This window comes from Triplophysa rosa, linkage group LG17, assembly GCF_024868665.1.
Source record: "Triplophysa rosa linkage group LG17, Trosa_1v2, whole genome shotgun sequence".
Classification (NCBI taxonomy): domain Eukaryota; kingdom Metazoa; phylum Chordata; class Actinopteri; order Cypriniformes; family Nemacheilidae; genus Triplophysa; species Triplophysa rosa.
The window spans coordinates 21,674,633-21,689,482 of NC_079906.1; the positions used below are offsets into that span (position 1 = coordinate 21,674,633).

The 14,850-nt window shown below is 39.7% G+C and overlaps 2 protein-coding genes across 2 annotated transcripts; both read left to right on the forward strand.

Moving 5' to 3' along the window:
* Window positions 1-507: 507 nt before the first annotated feature.
* ppp2r2aa (protein phosphatase 2, regulatory subunit B, alpha a) lies at window positions 508-6,805 on the forward strand. Its single transcript, XM_057356546.1, has 10 exons — window positions 508-744; window positions 1,176-1,247; window positions 2,028-2,125; window positions 2,545-2,710; window positions 3,230-3,342; window positions 3,413-3,590; window positions 3,773-3,937; window positions 4,102-4,271; window positions 4,699-4,790; window positions 5,496-6,805. The coding sequence occupies exons 1-10, from the start codon at window positions 738-740 to the stop codon at window positions 5,782-5,784; spliced, it is 1,350 nt and encodes a 449-aa protein (XP_057212529.1). The 5' UTR covers window positions 508-737; the 3' UTR covers window positions 5,785-6,805.
* Window positions 6,806-6,992: 187 nt separating this feature from the next.
* Window positions 6,993-13,309, forward strand: bnip3la (BCL2 interacting protein 3 like a). The gene is made up of 6 exons (XM_057356547.1): window positions 6,993-7,126; window positions 10,110-10,353; window positions 10,594-10,675; window positions 10,928-11,034; window positions 11,283-11,438; window positions 11,564-13,309. The coding sequence occupies exons 1-6, from the start codon at window positions 7,072-7,074 to the stop codon at window positions 11,610-11,612; spliced, it is 693 nt and encodes a 230-aa protein (XP_057212530.1). The 5' UTR covers window positions 6,993-7,071; the 3' UTR covers window positions 11,613-13,309.
* Window positions 13,310-14,850: the final 1,541 nt, after the last annotated feature.

The window sequence follows — 14,850 nt, forward strand, 5'->3', positions numbered from 1 at the left end:
ACGAATATACGTTTATACACTTGTGTTTGTTCTTGTTGACAGTTATTTTCTACTTTTGAGATTAGATGAATGTTATATATAGCAGTGTTGTATTTTTTAAATATTAAGTAATTTTTTAAACGTAATAAATGTAATAGTAAATAAACGTGGCAAACATTTGTTTTGTTCTCTTTATTAAAAACGAATACAATAAACGTGACAAATTATGTAAAAATGAACTTTACCATTTTACAAAACAATCCATAAACCCACACAGGTGTAATATAGGCGTTATGACGAATGTCCGCGATAGTATTGTCAGACGCAGGATATTTACGTCAGTGTCCGAAATTGTTCACTCATTTTCATTCGCTTCTACCCCATATAGTGGACTATATTTTGCATTCGCTACATAGGGAATAGTGAATGAGTGAACAAGTGAGCGAATTCAGCCGCAACTACATGGTTTCGGGTTTGGGTGGCGACCGCACGTGGCCGCTGTCGAGCTACGTGCGTGAGTCGTAACGTCACGGGGGCACGCACAGCCAGCGCGTGCGTATGCGTGGGAAATGTTTCCTGTGCGTGTCTGGTAGAGGAGCTAAACACGAAATCAAACCACCTTCCCTCACGCTTTTAAAACAGCCATCCGTTTTATTAAGTAACTGTATTTCTGCCATAACCGCGTGAGAGAAAAAGACGCCTGGAATCAGCATCGAAAATAAAGAGGCCCAGGATTGATCAAATCCATCCATCCCAGCATGGACGGTACATGCAACTTACATTTCAATTCCTTCATTTAATGCATGCACGGGTGTAACGTCAATGTTATCGTGTGCATTGCACTCCATTGAAATCAGTCTGTTTTGAGTGGTGTTTTAACGATGTTGTGTAAAGGGAATGATTTGTTTTCATGTTGATGTGAATTGCATTTGCTGCTAACGTTACTGATATGGAAATGATGTCCCACCTCTGTCCTCGTGTATGCATGTCATTACGTCGGCTCGCAGTGTTCGGACTCGGTCCTAAACAACTGCTCTCCTTCAAATCTGTACATTTTTTTTGTTTGTTTTATTGAAAGATTTTACTATTGATTTTAGACTATTTAAACGTCACTGTTGGACACGTAATTGTTTTGGTGGATAAGTAAATGTGGTCTTCCTGTTGGACGTACAGTGTGAATCTGTCTTCGGTTTCAGGAGATGGAGATGGTCAGAGCCGCTGGTGTCTGTCCCAGGTCAAAGGTGCCGTTGATGATGACGTAGCTGAAGGTAAGACATATACCCGCTTTACCCTGGTAACACAAGATATCCACGGTTCCAAACACCATTTTTGCTACAGTGAAATGTAATTTGTTCAATTCAGTTCAAAAATGCAATCCTTATAAGCTTTAAATCACTTAATTTCATTTAAGTTCTTTATTTTTTCTTTACGGTGTTTTTCATGGTGGGTATACTGTATATACTGTAGTGATGATGTAACGGTACTTTTTGCCTAAAAACTATGGTTTGCAATATGTTTGTATGAGTATAAACTCGCAAAATGATGTAAGAGTCTGATTCCAGTCATCTTAAATGACTGGGAAAGTCAGATTTTTGAGAAAGCCTGTCAAAACTTGTTCTGTGTGTCTGCTTTGATTTTATCGAACTTGAGTTCGTGAAGTTTCACATGCATGAATTATGAGAGTAAATTCAAATTGTGACTGCGGTAAACATAAAGGGTCTGTTCTTCAACCCCCCGTATTAAGTCAGAACATGGCACTGCCCAGCACCACGCTGCTGCCCGCCACATTACCACGAGAGACAGACAGACAGACAGACAGACAGAGAGAGCGAGAGAGCGAGATTGTTGTTGTGAGAGAGCGTAAGGGTGGGGGTTGTTGCATGGTACTCGAGATGCCCGAGATGCCTGTAATGCCAGGCTCTGCGTGTGCCCACCCACACACACGCACACAAGTCTCTTATTATCTCGAAAACATTCAGTGTAACAATATGGTCGCATAGATGATCTTTTTAATAATTCAGTCTGTCTCTGTGTGTGTGTGTGTCCAGCTGACATCATCTCTGCGGTGGAGTTCAATCATTCCGGGGAGCTGTTGGCCACTGGAGACCGGGGTGGAAGAATAGTCATCTTCCAGCAAGAACAAGAGGTTCGACAACAGCCGGCAACTTGTCAAAATTCCCACTCTCGCCCCTCTGTCTTTTCAAAGCCATATTTTTATTTCATGTAACAGTAGTGGACATTTTAGGACATTTGTTCCTGTGGCTCAGTGGTTAGAGCATGGCACTAGCAATGCCAAGGTCATGGGGTTCGATCCCAGGGGTTTGCATATAGTCAGAAACAAATACAATACAATGCAATGTAAGTCGCTTTGGATATAAGCATCTGCCAAATGCATAAATGTAAAATTTGTTAACTGTACATCAAAGCCCTGGGTTGTCGCATGCTATGATTCGCACTGTTTATAACTAACACTAAAGGGTTTCGTTTTCATTTTATTATGCAAACTGTGTGCAGCGGTAATAACATGTTTAACAGTTCACGTGACGTCCCTGTGTCTTTCGGCAGAGTAAGAACATTCCGCAGTGTCGTGCGGAGTATAACGTCTACAGCACATTCCAGAGTCACGAGCCGGAGTTTGACTATCTCAAGAGTTTGGAAATTGAAGAGAAGATCAATAAGATCCGCTGGCTTCCACAGAAGAATGCTGCACACTTTCTGTTGTCAACAAATGGTGAGACGGTGGACATGATGAGCATGTTTACATGCACTTTAAAAGTGTAGTTTCAGAGTAAGATCATCTGTTTTTTGGTCACCGTGAAATCAAAACTGACAAATATATTATTTTAGTTTATGCTATAGATGTTTAAATGAAAAACGTATCGGTGCATTTCATATATTTTTGTCAATATGCTGACTCTCTAATAGTCAGGCCTACAACTTTCAAACATCCAATCGATTCCTGAAAAACAAAATTGAGTCTGGACCTACATTTTTATTCTTATGTAGAACGATAGGGAAGAAAACACCATTGCAACGTCTGTGTCATGACGACTTTAAAGCTCAGATTAGTGCAATCACTACTAGGCCTGCATAACGTGATTATAGTTTCACGTAGAAACCAATTCAGTTTTCAAGCAAACATTTAGCGAAAAGAAACTTGTTTGCTTTGCAATTAACAATGTAGCTCCTAAAATGAACATATTTGCACCTATTATGGTTGTCGAACATGAAATTCTTTTCTCGCATGTAGATAAAACCATCAAGCTTTGGAAGATCAGCGAGAGAGACAAGAGACCTGAAGGTTATAACCTGAAAGAAGAAGACGGCCGTTACCGACATCCATCTTCCCTGACGACACTACGGGTGCGTGGAGATTCATCCACATCACTCTTTTAAATGCGATGGTTTCTCTGACGTGATTTGCTCCTCGTAGGTTCCGGTGTTTCAGCCTATGAATCTGATGGTTGAAGCGAGTCCGCGGCGGGTGTACGCCAACGCTCACACGTACCACATCAACTCCATCTCGGTCAACAGTGACAACGAGACATATCTGTCTGCTGATGATCTCCGGATCAATCTGTGGCACCTGGACTTCACCGACCGAAGCTTCAGTATCCTATTCGTCCACCTGTTCGTGTGTTTATCATAGTCAGCATCTCTTTTGATGTAGTATTGACACCAAAGTATATGTACAACATAAATGGCAAGAGCTTTTCAAGGTTTATCAGAGCATGTTAGTTTCCTTGGATAAAATCGTCTTTAAGTTTATCTCTTAACCACTGACCGCTCTCAGACATCGTGGATATCAAGCCATCTAACATGGAGGAGCTGACGGAAGTGATCACAGCGTCAGAGTTTCATCCGCTCCAGTGCAACACGTTTGTGTACGGCAGCAGTAAAGGCACAGTCCGGCTGTGCGACATGAGAGCGTCTGCCCTGTGCGACCAACACTCTAAATGTAAGTAGCATAGTGTCTCTTCGCATATCTCACAGCTTCTTAAACGTATAAAATCCACGGTACACGTATACAATTCAAACAGTGCTTTTTGGGTCAATACGTTTTACAAGACACATTTCTTGCAGTAACACGTTTTTCACTTGTTGGTGTGTTTGTTGTTGTAGTGTTTGAAGAACCCGAGGACCCCAGCACACGGTCCTTCTTCTCCGAAATCATCTCGTCCATCTCTGATGTCAAGTTCAGTCACAGCGGGCGTTACATGATGACCAGAGACTATCTGACCTTGAAGATCTGGGACCTTCACATGGAGAGCCAACCGGTGGAAACTTATCAGGTATAATGCTACCACTCTGTCACTGTGGGATGCGTGTTGTTTGCGCTTAAAAGTAACATTACATAATAAATCTACACTGGAAAAAACATTTAGCAGAGAAAGCTGTTTTGTCAGACTTGACCACTAGGGGGAGACTGGACTCTCTGTATTGCATGATGTAATGATGTTTCAGACATTGTGGATTTAGAAAGAATAAGATTCGGCTCTACATGTTAAAGAAACCCTGAAATGATCATTACAACACATTTATGTTTTGGTAATGTAATGGTTTATAGTGAAGCGCATCAGTAGAATCAAAAAGCATTGCGTTTTATTAGGAAAAAATTCTGTGCGAAATAAGTATAGTGTATATTTGTAAAATAAAGTTGAGGAATTTTCCGTGCATGTCCTCTGTGTGTTATCCTGATGTGCTCGTGTCTCTCCGCAGGTTCATGGTTTTCTCAGGAGTAAATTGTGCTCGCTGTATGAGAACGACTGTATCTTTGATAAGTTTGAATGCTGCTGGAAGGGCGATGACAGGTGAGATGATGTTTTTGGATCTGACTAATGTTCAGTGATGGTGTAAAGATGTGAGCTTGGCGTGTTACTGTCCGTGTTCGGCTAATAACCTTCCACGCATTTTGATGATGATCCGCTCGGCTGAAAACATCTGTGCTCACGTCAGTGACATCACGGTCGATGATAAAAGCAAAAGATGATCTGATGGTTTAACAGACTAACATACTGCTGACATATACTGAGACGCATGCTAGTGTTTGGAATCCCTTTAGACGATCATTCTTTTTCTTTCTAGTATATGACATTTTTGTTCCTTTTTATGTTCTTATTGTAATGGGAAGAGCGTTATTTCAGTTGATCTCATTTTCTCATTATCCTTCATTTTCGCTGCTGCTAGAGATTAGAGGTCACCCAAAAATAAAACTTTTTTTCACCCTCAAGTGGTTGAAAACCTAATCTGTGTGACATTTTCTGTTGTGAAACACGAAAGAAGATTTTTTGAGAAATGTGTGTGTCGATACATTGGAAGTCAATGAGGGTCAATGTTGTTTGGTTGCCAACTTTCTTCAGAATATCTTTCGTGTCCTGCAGAAGAAAGAAAGTCATACAGTCTTGAAATTGCATAATAAGGGTGAATAAATGATGAAAGAATCATTTATCTCTTTAATACTACTTGCTCAAACGTTTGTAGTTTTGCATTTACATGCATTTTCCTCTTTGTTACAGTGAGGTAATGACAGGCTCCTACAACAACTTCTTCCGGATGTTTAATCGCGACGCCCAGCGGGACTTGACACTGGAGGCCTCCTGGGAAAACTGCTCCCCTGGCTACCCCCTCAAGACCTGGCGGGTGTGCGCGGGAAGCAGGCGTAAGAGGAACGAGATCGGGGTGGACTGCCTGGACTTCAGCCGAAAGATCCTCTACACCTCCTGGCATCCTCAGGATAATGTTGTTGCCTTGGCAACAGTCAATAACCTTTACATATTCCAGGAGAAACTGAATCCGGAATTTTAAACTGGTTAGTCTCCAGCTTCAGGAGACAAATGGGATTCGTTTCAATCTTGTATCCATGCACAAACTCTCCTGAAACGCATACATAGTCTTACTGTTATTAACCACTGTAGTCTGAGAAGAAAACGTTGGGTTGTGTTAATTGATGCACTGTAGACTGGAAGAAGGTTTTTTTAGTTGCATTACTGTTTTCTTTTTTGCTTATTTTGTTTGTCTTTTGGCACATTGTTGAGCTGTCATATAGCTTTAAACATAAAGTCATCGTCAAATTCATCGCTCGTTTAATCTGAAACATGCAAACTGACCAGCACGTGACCTGCAGAATCCAACTTAATAAGTTTGCGTAATCATAACACTGAATCAATTCCTGTAGCAAGGTTTGTAAAATTCCTCATGCACTAATCGCCCCTTTCTGAACTCAGGCCCGGTGTACCCAAAACGCTGTCTAATGCCTGAACTCGTCCACAAGTGCAATTGACTTGAAGCAGGGTTCCTAAACCGCTACATCCTTTCTGATGAAGTCCCTAATGGGCAAACTAATCGTGGCATTATTTTATGCAATATCGTAGTGTTTGTGAAATAGAGACTTGTTAATTGGTCTCTTTCATCGTTTTATAGGGAGACACAAATGTTTTGAGACTTAAGTAAATGTTTGTGCAGATGTGCATGTTTTATAATGTCTTATGATTTTGGCATCTTGTGTGTCATTTTCTTTGCAGCCTTTTAATACGGAGTGGTTCCTATGAGGTGAAGAGAATGCTCTAGATATTTTTATATGAATTTTCAAAATCTAAATATTCTCCTTAACAGTATTTAGTGTATTTTATGCAGTCGTGTTACTGTCTACGAGCTGTTGATAGGTGCAGAATGATTCTGTATAAATGGAGTGTTTACATGGATATCAGACCTGCTGTATATGAACAAACCCTGAAGTATGTTCCATTTTATCCTAATAGTTGTAAAACCCAAAAAGTAAAAAATAAAACTGAATTTTAAGACTGTAAAATTCCATCTTGTTGGGATCATTTTACCTTTTAGAGGTCGGATAGGGAAATTCACTAAAATGGTAATTATTACAAAGCAAATTTCAGTCAAATTAAAGTAAGTTTTGTTGCTGATAAGGTTGCATAATTTCGTCAAATGCATTTAAACTGAACAATGTTGTGAATTTGGTGACGTCACGAGGACGCTCAGGTGGGGCCATTCAGGGGCTTTGGATGCGTGTGCGCGGTCACGGGGAGCGTGCGTGTGCGCGCCGTGTTGACGGACGCGAGTGACTGAAGAGGCAACATGTCCACCGCAGCCGCCGCGCAATTGAACAACAATGAAGAACCGGGACTCAACGGTAAAACTCCTTGCATTTTTCCTCAGGAAAACTCGCTGTGGCTTTACAGTCGCTGTTTGTGCGGCTTTTTTGTTTTCTCTGCGGCTTTAAAACGCTGTTATGCAACATCTATTGTTTCATACTGCTCAATGGCTGGAGTTTCCTCCTCGCACAGTCGGGGAGGGGCTGAGGGGCGAGAACGTGTTATTGCTAACGCGAGCGCCAATGGGAACGTCGTAAAGTCGCACACGTTGTGACGTTGCTTAGCAACTCCGAATGATTGACGGAGCGCGAGCCAATCGCTAGTTTTGCAGTGCGAAGCGGAGGCGGGGCTTAGTCGGTATCAAAACAAGGCGAAGCTGCTGCTCAGAAAAATGGAGCCTGGTGGTTGGGACGTGTGGATAAATAAATAAAATATAACTCAAGTGTTTTAATTGACCTCGTGACGTTATTTTTTAATAGGCTTGTTTGTTTTTACTGTGCTTGATTGTGAGCTTTATTTTACTAAACCAGTGCTTTCCAAACTTCGGAGGGGTGAAAACATACCAAAAGTTTCAGGGCCCACAGTTTTTTGTCTTGGGAGTAAAATATATATGAATAGAATGCTGATAAATATAGATATATATATATATCCTTTGGTCAAGATTTGTATATTATTTTATGTCCGTTCATATGCACTCGCTGTGTTTGTGTTTGTTCATTTACATTATGTAAATCCTTGCAAAAAAAACAGGGCTAAAATTTGTTATTATTTTTATTGTTGTTGTATTATTGTTTGTTTGTTACTTTGGTTTTTGTCTGTAATGTTGGCTTAACCTTAATAATTGAAAGCACATCAGAAAAACAGACCGTTTTTCCTCATCAGATGCATTTTTTCACATGCAGGAAATAAGGACATTTTGGAAATAAGATTGACAGCAGATTTTCTGTAAAGAATAAAATGGAATGTTTAAAATTACGTTTGACGTTAAATACATTATGAATAAAATATGTAGTCATCTAGAGCCAAGAATAAACTGCATTAACACTATTCTTATCACAATGATGATTCAATTATTGTATCATAGTACAATATATAATATTTTATTGTCATTATGTGAAAACAGCCTAACCTATCGGACAAATTAACATTCAACGGGGGTATACTCTTAAAAGTGATGTCCAGATTGGCATTTTACAGTGTTGTAAGACTTGGCCTTTGTGTTCACTGCATTTGCCGTCAGAGAGCTTTCAGAAGGTGTAAACTCATGGACGTGCTAGACATTCAGTGCTGTGGGTTTATGAGCGTCTGTGGCACACACACAGATCTGGGTTACGGTCACAGCGGGTGGATGAGAGAGTGAAAAGCAGAGTGCGGTTTGATGTGCTACACATTACATAATTCCCCCTCCACCTCCCAAACCCTCGCTCCTGCGGTGCAGTCCATTACAGCTGCTCTAGGATCAGTGCAGTCACACAACTGCAGCAGCAGATTGTGTCACTAGAGCTGATTGACAGTGACCTGGTGTGATATCCGTGGATGATTGTGTTTAATACTTTATCACACTGATGTTTTACAGATATTTCATGACCAGTGGCCAAGATGACAAAACAACAACTACTATATATTTTTTGATGATTCCAGGGTGTTGCTGTGTGGTTGCTAGGCCGTTCATGCTCATCCCAAATCCCTATTTGATCAGTGTCTTCTGGCATATTTTGTGCTATCATCAAGCAGGCAAACATAACATTATTTGCAATGAAATGTTTTCTTAGCAGCCTGCACATTTTGCGATAACACGAAAGGCACTTTGAACTGTCAATTCTTATTTTTGTGGAATATTGGAGTTTTATTTATTGATTATTGATTTATTGCAGGTCATTATTTCTTTGAATTCATGTGTCCTTATAATCATAAACAAAAACATTAATCTCCAAATGTCTCCAAATATCTGAAGAGTTGGGTTACAAAATGAGATCACAAAAATCATGTTTTTTATTACTTTATCATGGTTTTATTGTGTTAGTTAGCTGTATTTTTTAGTTATCGTGGCTTAAATCAAAACAAACCAACTGCAGTTTGATTGATATTCATTTTGGAATGCACAATAAAAAAACATGACTTTTGAAAACTTTTTAAAATGGAGTTATCTCATTTTGGAACCAAACTCTTCATCTCTTCTCTGCATGACGTCCGGATGCAATGACGGGAATATATCGACTGTCCAGTGGCCAGACGTCCAACGATCCAATGAACTCCTGAAGAACGAAATTACGTTTTTATTATTCTCAAAGCCGTTTCATTCAAACACGTGTCACACTATGGAAAGAAAACACCATCACAACTTCAATATCATGCTGGCGGTCGGTATAAGAAACGTTTTACAGGTTAATATTTTGGATTAGGGTTGATTAAAATCCTTCATTATATTCAGATTGTAGCACTTGTTCGGCGAGTCCCGGCAGTCCGTTTTCAGCCCTGAGATTTGGATAGTTTTGATGCATCTGATGCCTCTCCGAGTTCAAGCCATGTGAATCCTGGAGTAAATCATTGCCATGGCAACAGTCCTGTAAGACAAATACAGAAGTTTAGTATTGTGTGCTGTGAGGGGGAAGACTTAAGTTTCATTAAAATGATCAAATGTACTTGTTTTTGGGTGTCAGTGACTAATTGTACATTCTTGTGCTCATTGGATGGGCTTTTTTGACTAGACCACCCCAGCATCATCTTCTCATCCACAGCATGGCACATTTTCTATGTGAGAAATCTTTTTACCACTAAACCAAACTAAAGAAGCATCCATCGCACCAGATCTCATCATTAAAGCATCGTGGGACCTGTCTGTGAATCTGTGTTTCCTAGCAACCGAGAGGGTCAGACAGCATGCACATGTGTGTTATGTTTGCACCAGGTCAACAGAGAAACATGCGCTCTTAGTGCTCGTTTCTACTCACAGGGAGAACGGTCTTTTAGTTCTCTTGACTACGACTCTTTTTTTGATCTCTCAATCTGTTTGTGTTTCAGGGTCCTGGGTGGCGCTGGAAATGAATGGAAACACTCAACCGCAGAACCTCAGTTTGCCGTCGCTGCTGGGGAACGGGAATGAAGGCGAGTCCCAGGCTTCGCAGGCCATTCAGGAGGAAGCAGAAGTGTTAACCGGAGGACTCGAGCACGTCCCATCATCCTCCTCTATTCATAATGGAGACATGGAGAAAATATTACTGGACGCCCAGCATGAGTCCAGCCCCAGCAGCTCCTCCTGCAACAGGTGCGAACCCAGAGGAAGATGTTATTGCTCAGACTTTGCTCGTTTTCAGATCAGGAGATTCGCTGGAGGTCACAGTTGTGTTTTATTTAAGTATTAACTCGGTCTCAGATGTTTCTTCTAATATTGTAAGGGAAAAATAAAAATTGAACTCCACACATAATTCCTGGCGGCTGTTGATGTTGTTTTCTTGTTTTCCGTGATGTGTTTATGTAACATTGCATTTGAAATGTGTTTTCACAGCCCACCGCGACCACACAGTCCAGAGCACGATGAGGGACAGATCATGTTTGATGTGGAGATGCCCAGCGAGAGAGACTGTCAGGTGAATATATGAATCCACTGCAGCAAACACTGTAGAGTATGAAACATTAAAGCTTCTATATGCTGATATTATGAATGTGATTTTTAGTGTGCTTGAGGTTAGCTTTAGCTTTGATCCAAAACCTTCCGAGCTGCCTAACTATACAAAATTTTAAGGTATCAAACGGTGGAAGATCACAAGGTTTCGGGAACACAGTCTGTGTCTTGTGTCATGTTCATCTTATCGTATCCCATCTCTCCTTATCCCTTCCAGTCAGAGGATGATGGTTTGGAGAAGGACAGAGATGATGACATTCTCATGAATAAAGGAGAGAGTTGGGTGGCAGACTGGTCCAGTCGACCAGAAAACATTCCCCCAAAGTAAGTCATTGTATTGCGTGTGTGATGCTGTACGTGTGTCTATCTAGACTCCGTAAAACACGGGTGTATACTCTGAATGCATCTGCCAAATCCGTTAATGTAAATAAAATCTGTTAAAACACATTTTCGCCGTTACAAATGTTCTTAAAAAAAAAAAAGGTTAGTACATTACTATACATTTATACATTGTTCATTATTGATTTAAAGTGGTCATGAATGTGTCATCACTGTGAAGCGTTCTCTTATAGGGAGTTCCACTTCCGCCACCCGAAGCGCTCTGGATCTGTGTCTCTCAGCATGAGGAAGACGGGCGCTATGAAGAAAGGTGGCATGTTTTCTGCAGAGTTCATCAAAGTTGTCATGCCGTCGTTGCTGCTCACTCACATCCTCGCCCTGGGACTGGGGTGAGTTCCGCGTCTCAGCTAACCAATCAGACTCTAGAGTCATAATCTAAACTCGTTTATTGTATTCACACTTCAATGAATAGAAATGCAGATGTCTAGTTACATGTCTGTGATGTTTTATTTAGGATCTACATTGGAAAAAGGTTGAGCACACCTTCCACCAGCTCGTTCTAAGACCCCAGTGCCTGGACGTCCCGTCTCGAGTGGAGAAAAAGCAGTGGCCAAACATGTGTGATAAATCTCTCTCTCTCTCATCCACCCCACTGGCATCTAGTGTTTGGTTCCGTGGTCCTGGTTCCACTGGTTCACCTGCCGTTTCTTGCTATCTAATGCCGTGGCTTTTTGACTTATAGATGTAGATGTTTTTCTTTTTCTAATTTGCAAAGGTACTAAATTTTTTCTTGACCCTCTGTACACGCTGTTTTTACACGTTTGAGTTAGCTATCTAGTCTAGTTATCTATCCATCACTACATCCAGACATTTATTTCAGTGACTGAACGGAGAGTCTGCAGTGGGTTAGTGATGTACAGCGAGAACGTTCAACATCTCATTTACTCTGTTTGGTACCACATGACAGAATCACAGTATTGTGCAGTATTAAAGTGAATTGGCTCGTATCAAGAAAACTGAATCTGTGAGGGTTCCGGCGTTTAATTCAAAATCCTTTTTATTCTTTAAATGTATTATGAGCTTGATTTTTATTTAGTGTTTTATGGGAATGAAAGCTTCGTTTAAAGATAGCCATGTGGTGCTTTATATGTGTTAGTGTTCTCGTTGCATTCCAGCACTTCTGTCAATGGGGTTAAGTTAGTTGTTCATATAACAGCAACACAAACACACACATTTGCCTCGATGCATATCCTGCTGCTTCACACCGGGTTCACGGCGGTCTCTGACTGTGTATCTCAGTGCCAAAGTGTTTCCACTTTGATAGTACATCTGCCAACCCAACAGGAGTTTCCATGCACCTCGCGCGGACATGTTTTAAAGACCATCGCTGCAGACTCTGTTTAGCTGTTTATTTATCCCACGTTATAACAACACCGTGAACTGTTGATATTCCTTCATGAATGAAAGTACAGTAGGTGTGTATTATAAGCTATTATATGTACATTTGTCAGGACGGTAGAGACAGTACCCCATATTGTATTCCATATGGCGTGTACTTTGTGCAATGTAGTGTAGCTTTACAAATAAATTACTCATCATGTCCGAGTCAAATTTCCCACCAAGATCAAAAATAAGATGGGGATTTCAAATCGTAATGCTTAAATATAGAGACGTTTTCGTTTGAGGAGAATTGTGGCCTCGGTGTTCTTGGCACGCTTTGTAAGCTTCACTCTTATGTATTTTAGTAACACTTTAACGTTTTATGAAGCAGATTTTTTGCACCCAGATCTTTGTCGCACCTTTCTCACCTTATGCTTTTACTATCTCAGAGGGAGAGTGGATTTTGCGTGACTTTAACTGTGCACCTGTTTTGAGCCCTATTGCATGCGTGTGTTATGATGTAGGAGGTGAAACTGACCCCTGCGTGGGGCAGAAGAAGAACTGTGAATGGAGAAGTTGTAGCTCAAGTCAGTAATGATAAACTAGCCCTGCCCTGTATGTGTGGGGTGGGATCACGATCGTTTATGTTTTACTCACATTGTTATGTTTTCTCTCTCTCTAATATATCTTTGTTGTTGCTTTTATTTTTTGCTTGAATCATGAGTGTGGATTCTGGAGGGCGGGGCCCTCGTGACTGACAGCTCCTGGATGTGTTTCCTTTTGATAGCGACTGGAGCGATGAAGCAACGATCGTGTAGTTTCTTTTAATTTGTCAGATGGAGGAAAGCTGAATAATATTAAAATGACAAATATAACCTGACATTCTTGAGAAGTCATCTTTTGTTCTCATTTCATTATTGGTTTGCGTGCCCATGTTGAATGTTTAGAAAGATATTAAAATCGTTTAGAAAAGCATGCTCTTGTTGTTTTACATTCATGCTGTATTTAAGCCGTAGGGTTTGAGAGGCTGTGCTATACCGGTTTATAGTTTATTAAAACTAAAATTATAAAAACATTTCTATTCATTGAAATCAAATCAAATATATGACCAAATATACTCAAAGGAATAGGTCACCTTTAAAATGAAAATGCTGTCTCACACTGTTGTCATTTAAAACCTGTGATTTTCTTTCTTTTGCAAAACACAAAGGAAGAAAAATCTTGGTAACCAAAAACCATCGGTCCCATGCAAGTCAATGGGGACCAACGGTTTTCTTTTTCCAACATTTTTCAAAATATCTTCTTTTGTATTCTGCAGAAGAAAGAAAGTCATAAAGGTTTGAAATGACAAGAGGGCGTGTAAATAATGACAGAATTTTCATTTTGAAGGTGAACTACTCCTTAAACATTTCAGTTTACTGCTAAGGCAAAGTTTTTGTTTAATTCATGTTGAGGCACTGAAATTATTTACTGGAGGTAAATGAAACTAGAACTGAAATGGAAATACATTAAAACTAAATAGCAATATAAAAAATAAATAAATAATAAGCACATAACAAAATTGCTAAAAGTGAATTGAAAATTAAAAATAAGAAAAATAAAAACTAATTCAAAATATTAGGTAATAAAACTAAGGACAGAGCGGCTGTAGCCTATTTAAAGTAGCTGTATGGCCTCAATATTGGTTTTCTGAATTCATTTTTCCATGTAACTTAATAAATATAAATAATGATAACTTAATAAATAATAAAAATTAAATACAATTTAAATTACTATATTATTATCATTTCTTTCTGGTTTTTATTACATTACATGGTATGAAGCAGTGGTTCTGCACATTTCGGGTTTCTTCTTTGTTTAACACATCTGACTCAAGCCATAATAAGCAGAGAGATTTATTTCTCATGTGAGCTTATAGAGATATAAATGTGCTGTGTTGAAACATTATTTGACCTGTCAGCGCTCAGGACCATAATATAACAATTAATACCAATGAATCATATTATTGCATATATGCACACAACAGGACAAAATTTGAAAATTTGTACATGCTTAAAGCGATACTTCACCCAAAAATGAAAATTCTGTCATCATTTACTCACCTTCGAGTTGTTACAAATGTGTATACGTTTCTTTGTTCTGATGAACACAGAGAAAGATATTTGGAAGAATGCTTATAACCAAACAGATCTCAACACCCATTGACTCCCATAGTAGGAAAAATTACTTTATCATTTTCTTTGTTCTGTTGAACACAAAAGAAGACATTTTGAAGAATGTAGGACAGCAAATAGTTCTGGGGCACTTTTGACTACCTTTGTTTTTTTTGAGTCAATGGGGGGGAGCAAAATATGTCTGGTTATAAGCATTCTTCCAAATATCTTTCTCTGTGTTCATCAGAACAAAGAAAATGATACAGTA

What these genes read in the sequence shown, in the direction of transcription:
- ppp2r2aa (XM_057356546.1), top strand. An exon ending in GTGCGACCAACACTCTAAAT is followed by an intron (nt 3,938 to 4,101) that starts GTAAGTAGCATA and finishes TTGTTGTTGTAG; the next exon opens with TGTTTGAAGAACCCGAGGAC. An exon ending in AACCGGTGGAAACTTATCAG is followed by an intron (nt 4,272 to 4,698) that starts GTATAATGCTAC and finishes GTCTCTCCGCAG; the next exon opens with GTTCATGGTTTTCTCAGGAG.
- bnip3la (XM_057356547.1), top strand. Translation starts at nt 7,072, where the DNA reads ATGTCCACCGCAGCCGCCGCGCAATTGAACAACAATGAAGAACCGGGA. An exon ending in CCAGAAAACATTCCCCCAAA is followed by an intron (nt 11,035 to 11,282) that starts GTAAGTCATTGT and finishes GTTCTCTTATAG; the next exon opens with GGAGTTCCACTTCCGCCACC. An exon ending in ATCCTCGCCCTGGGACTGGG is followed by an intron (nt 11,439 to 11,563) that starts GTGAGTTCCGCG and finishes TGTTTTATTTAG; the next exon opens with GATCTACATTGGAAAAAGGT.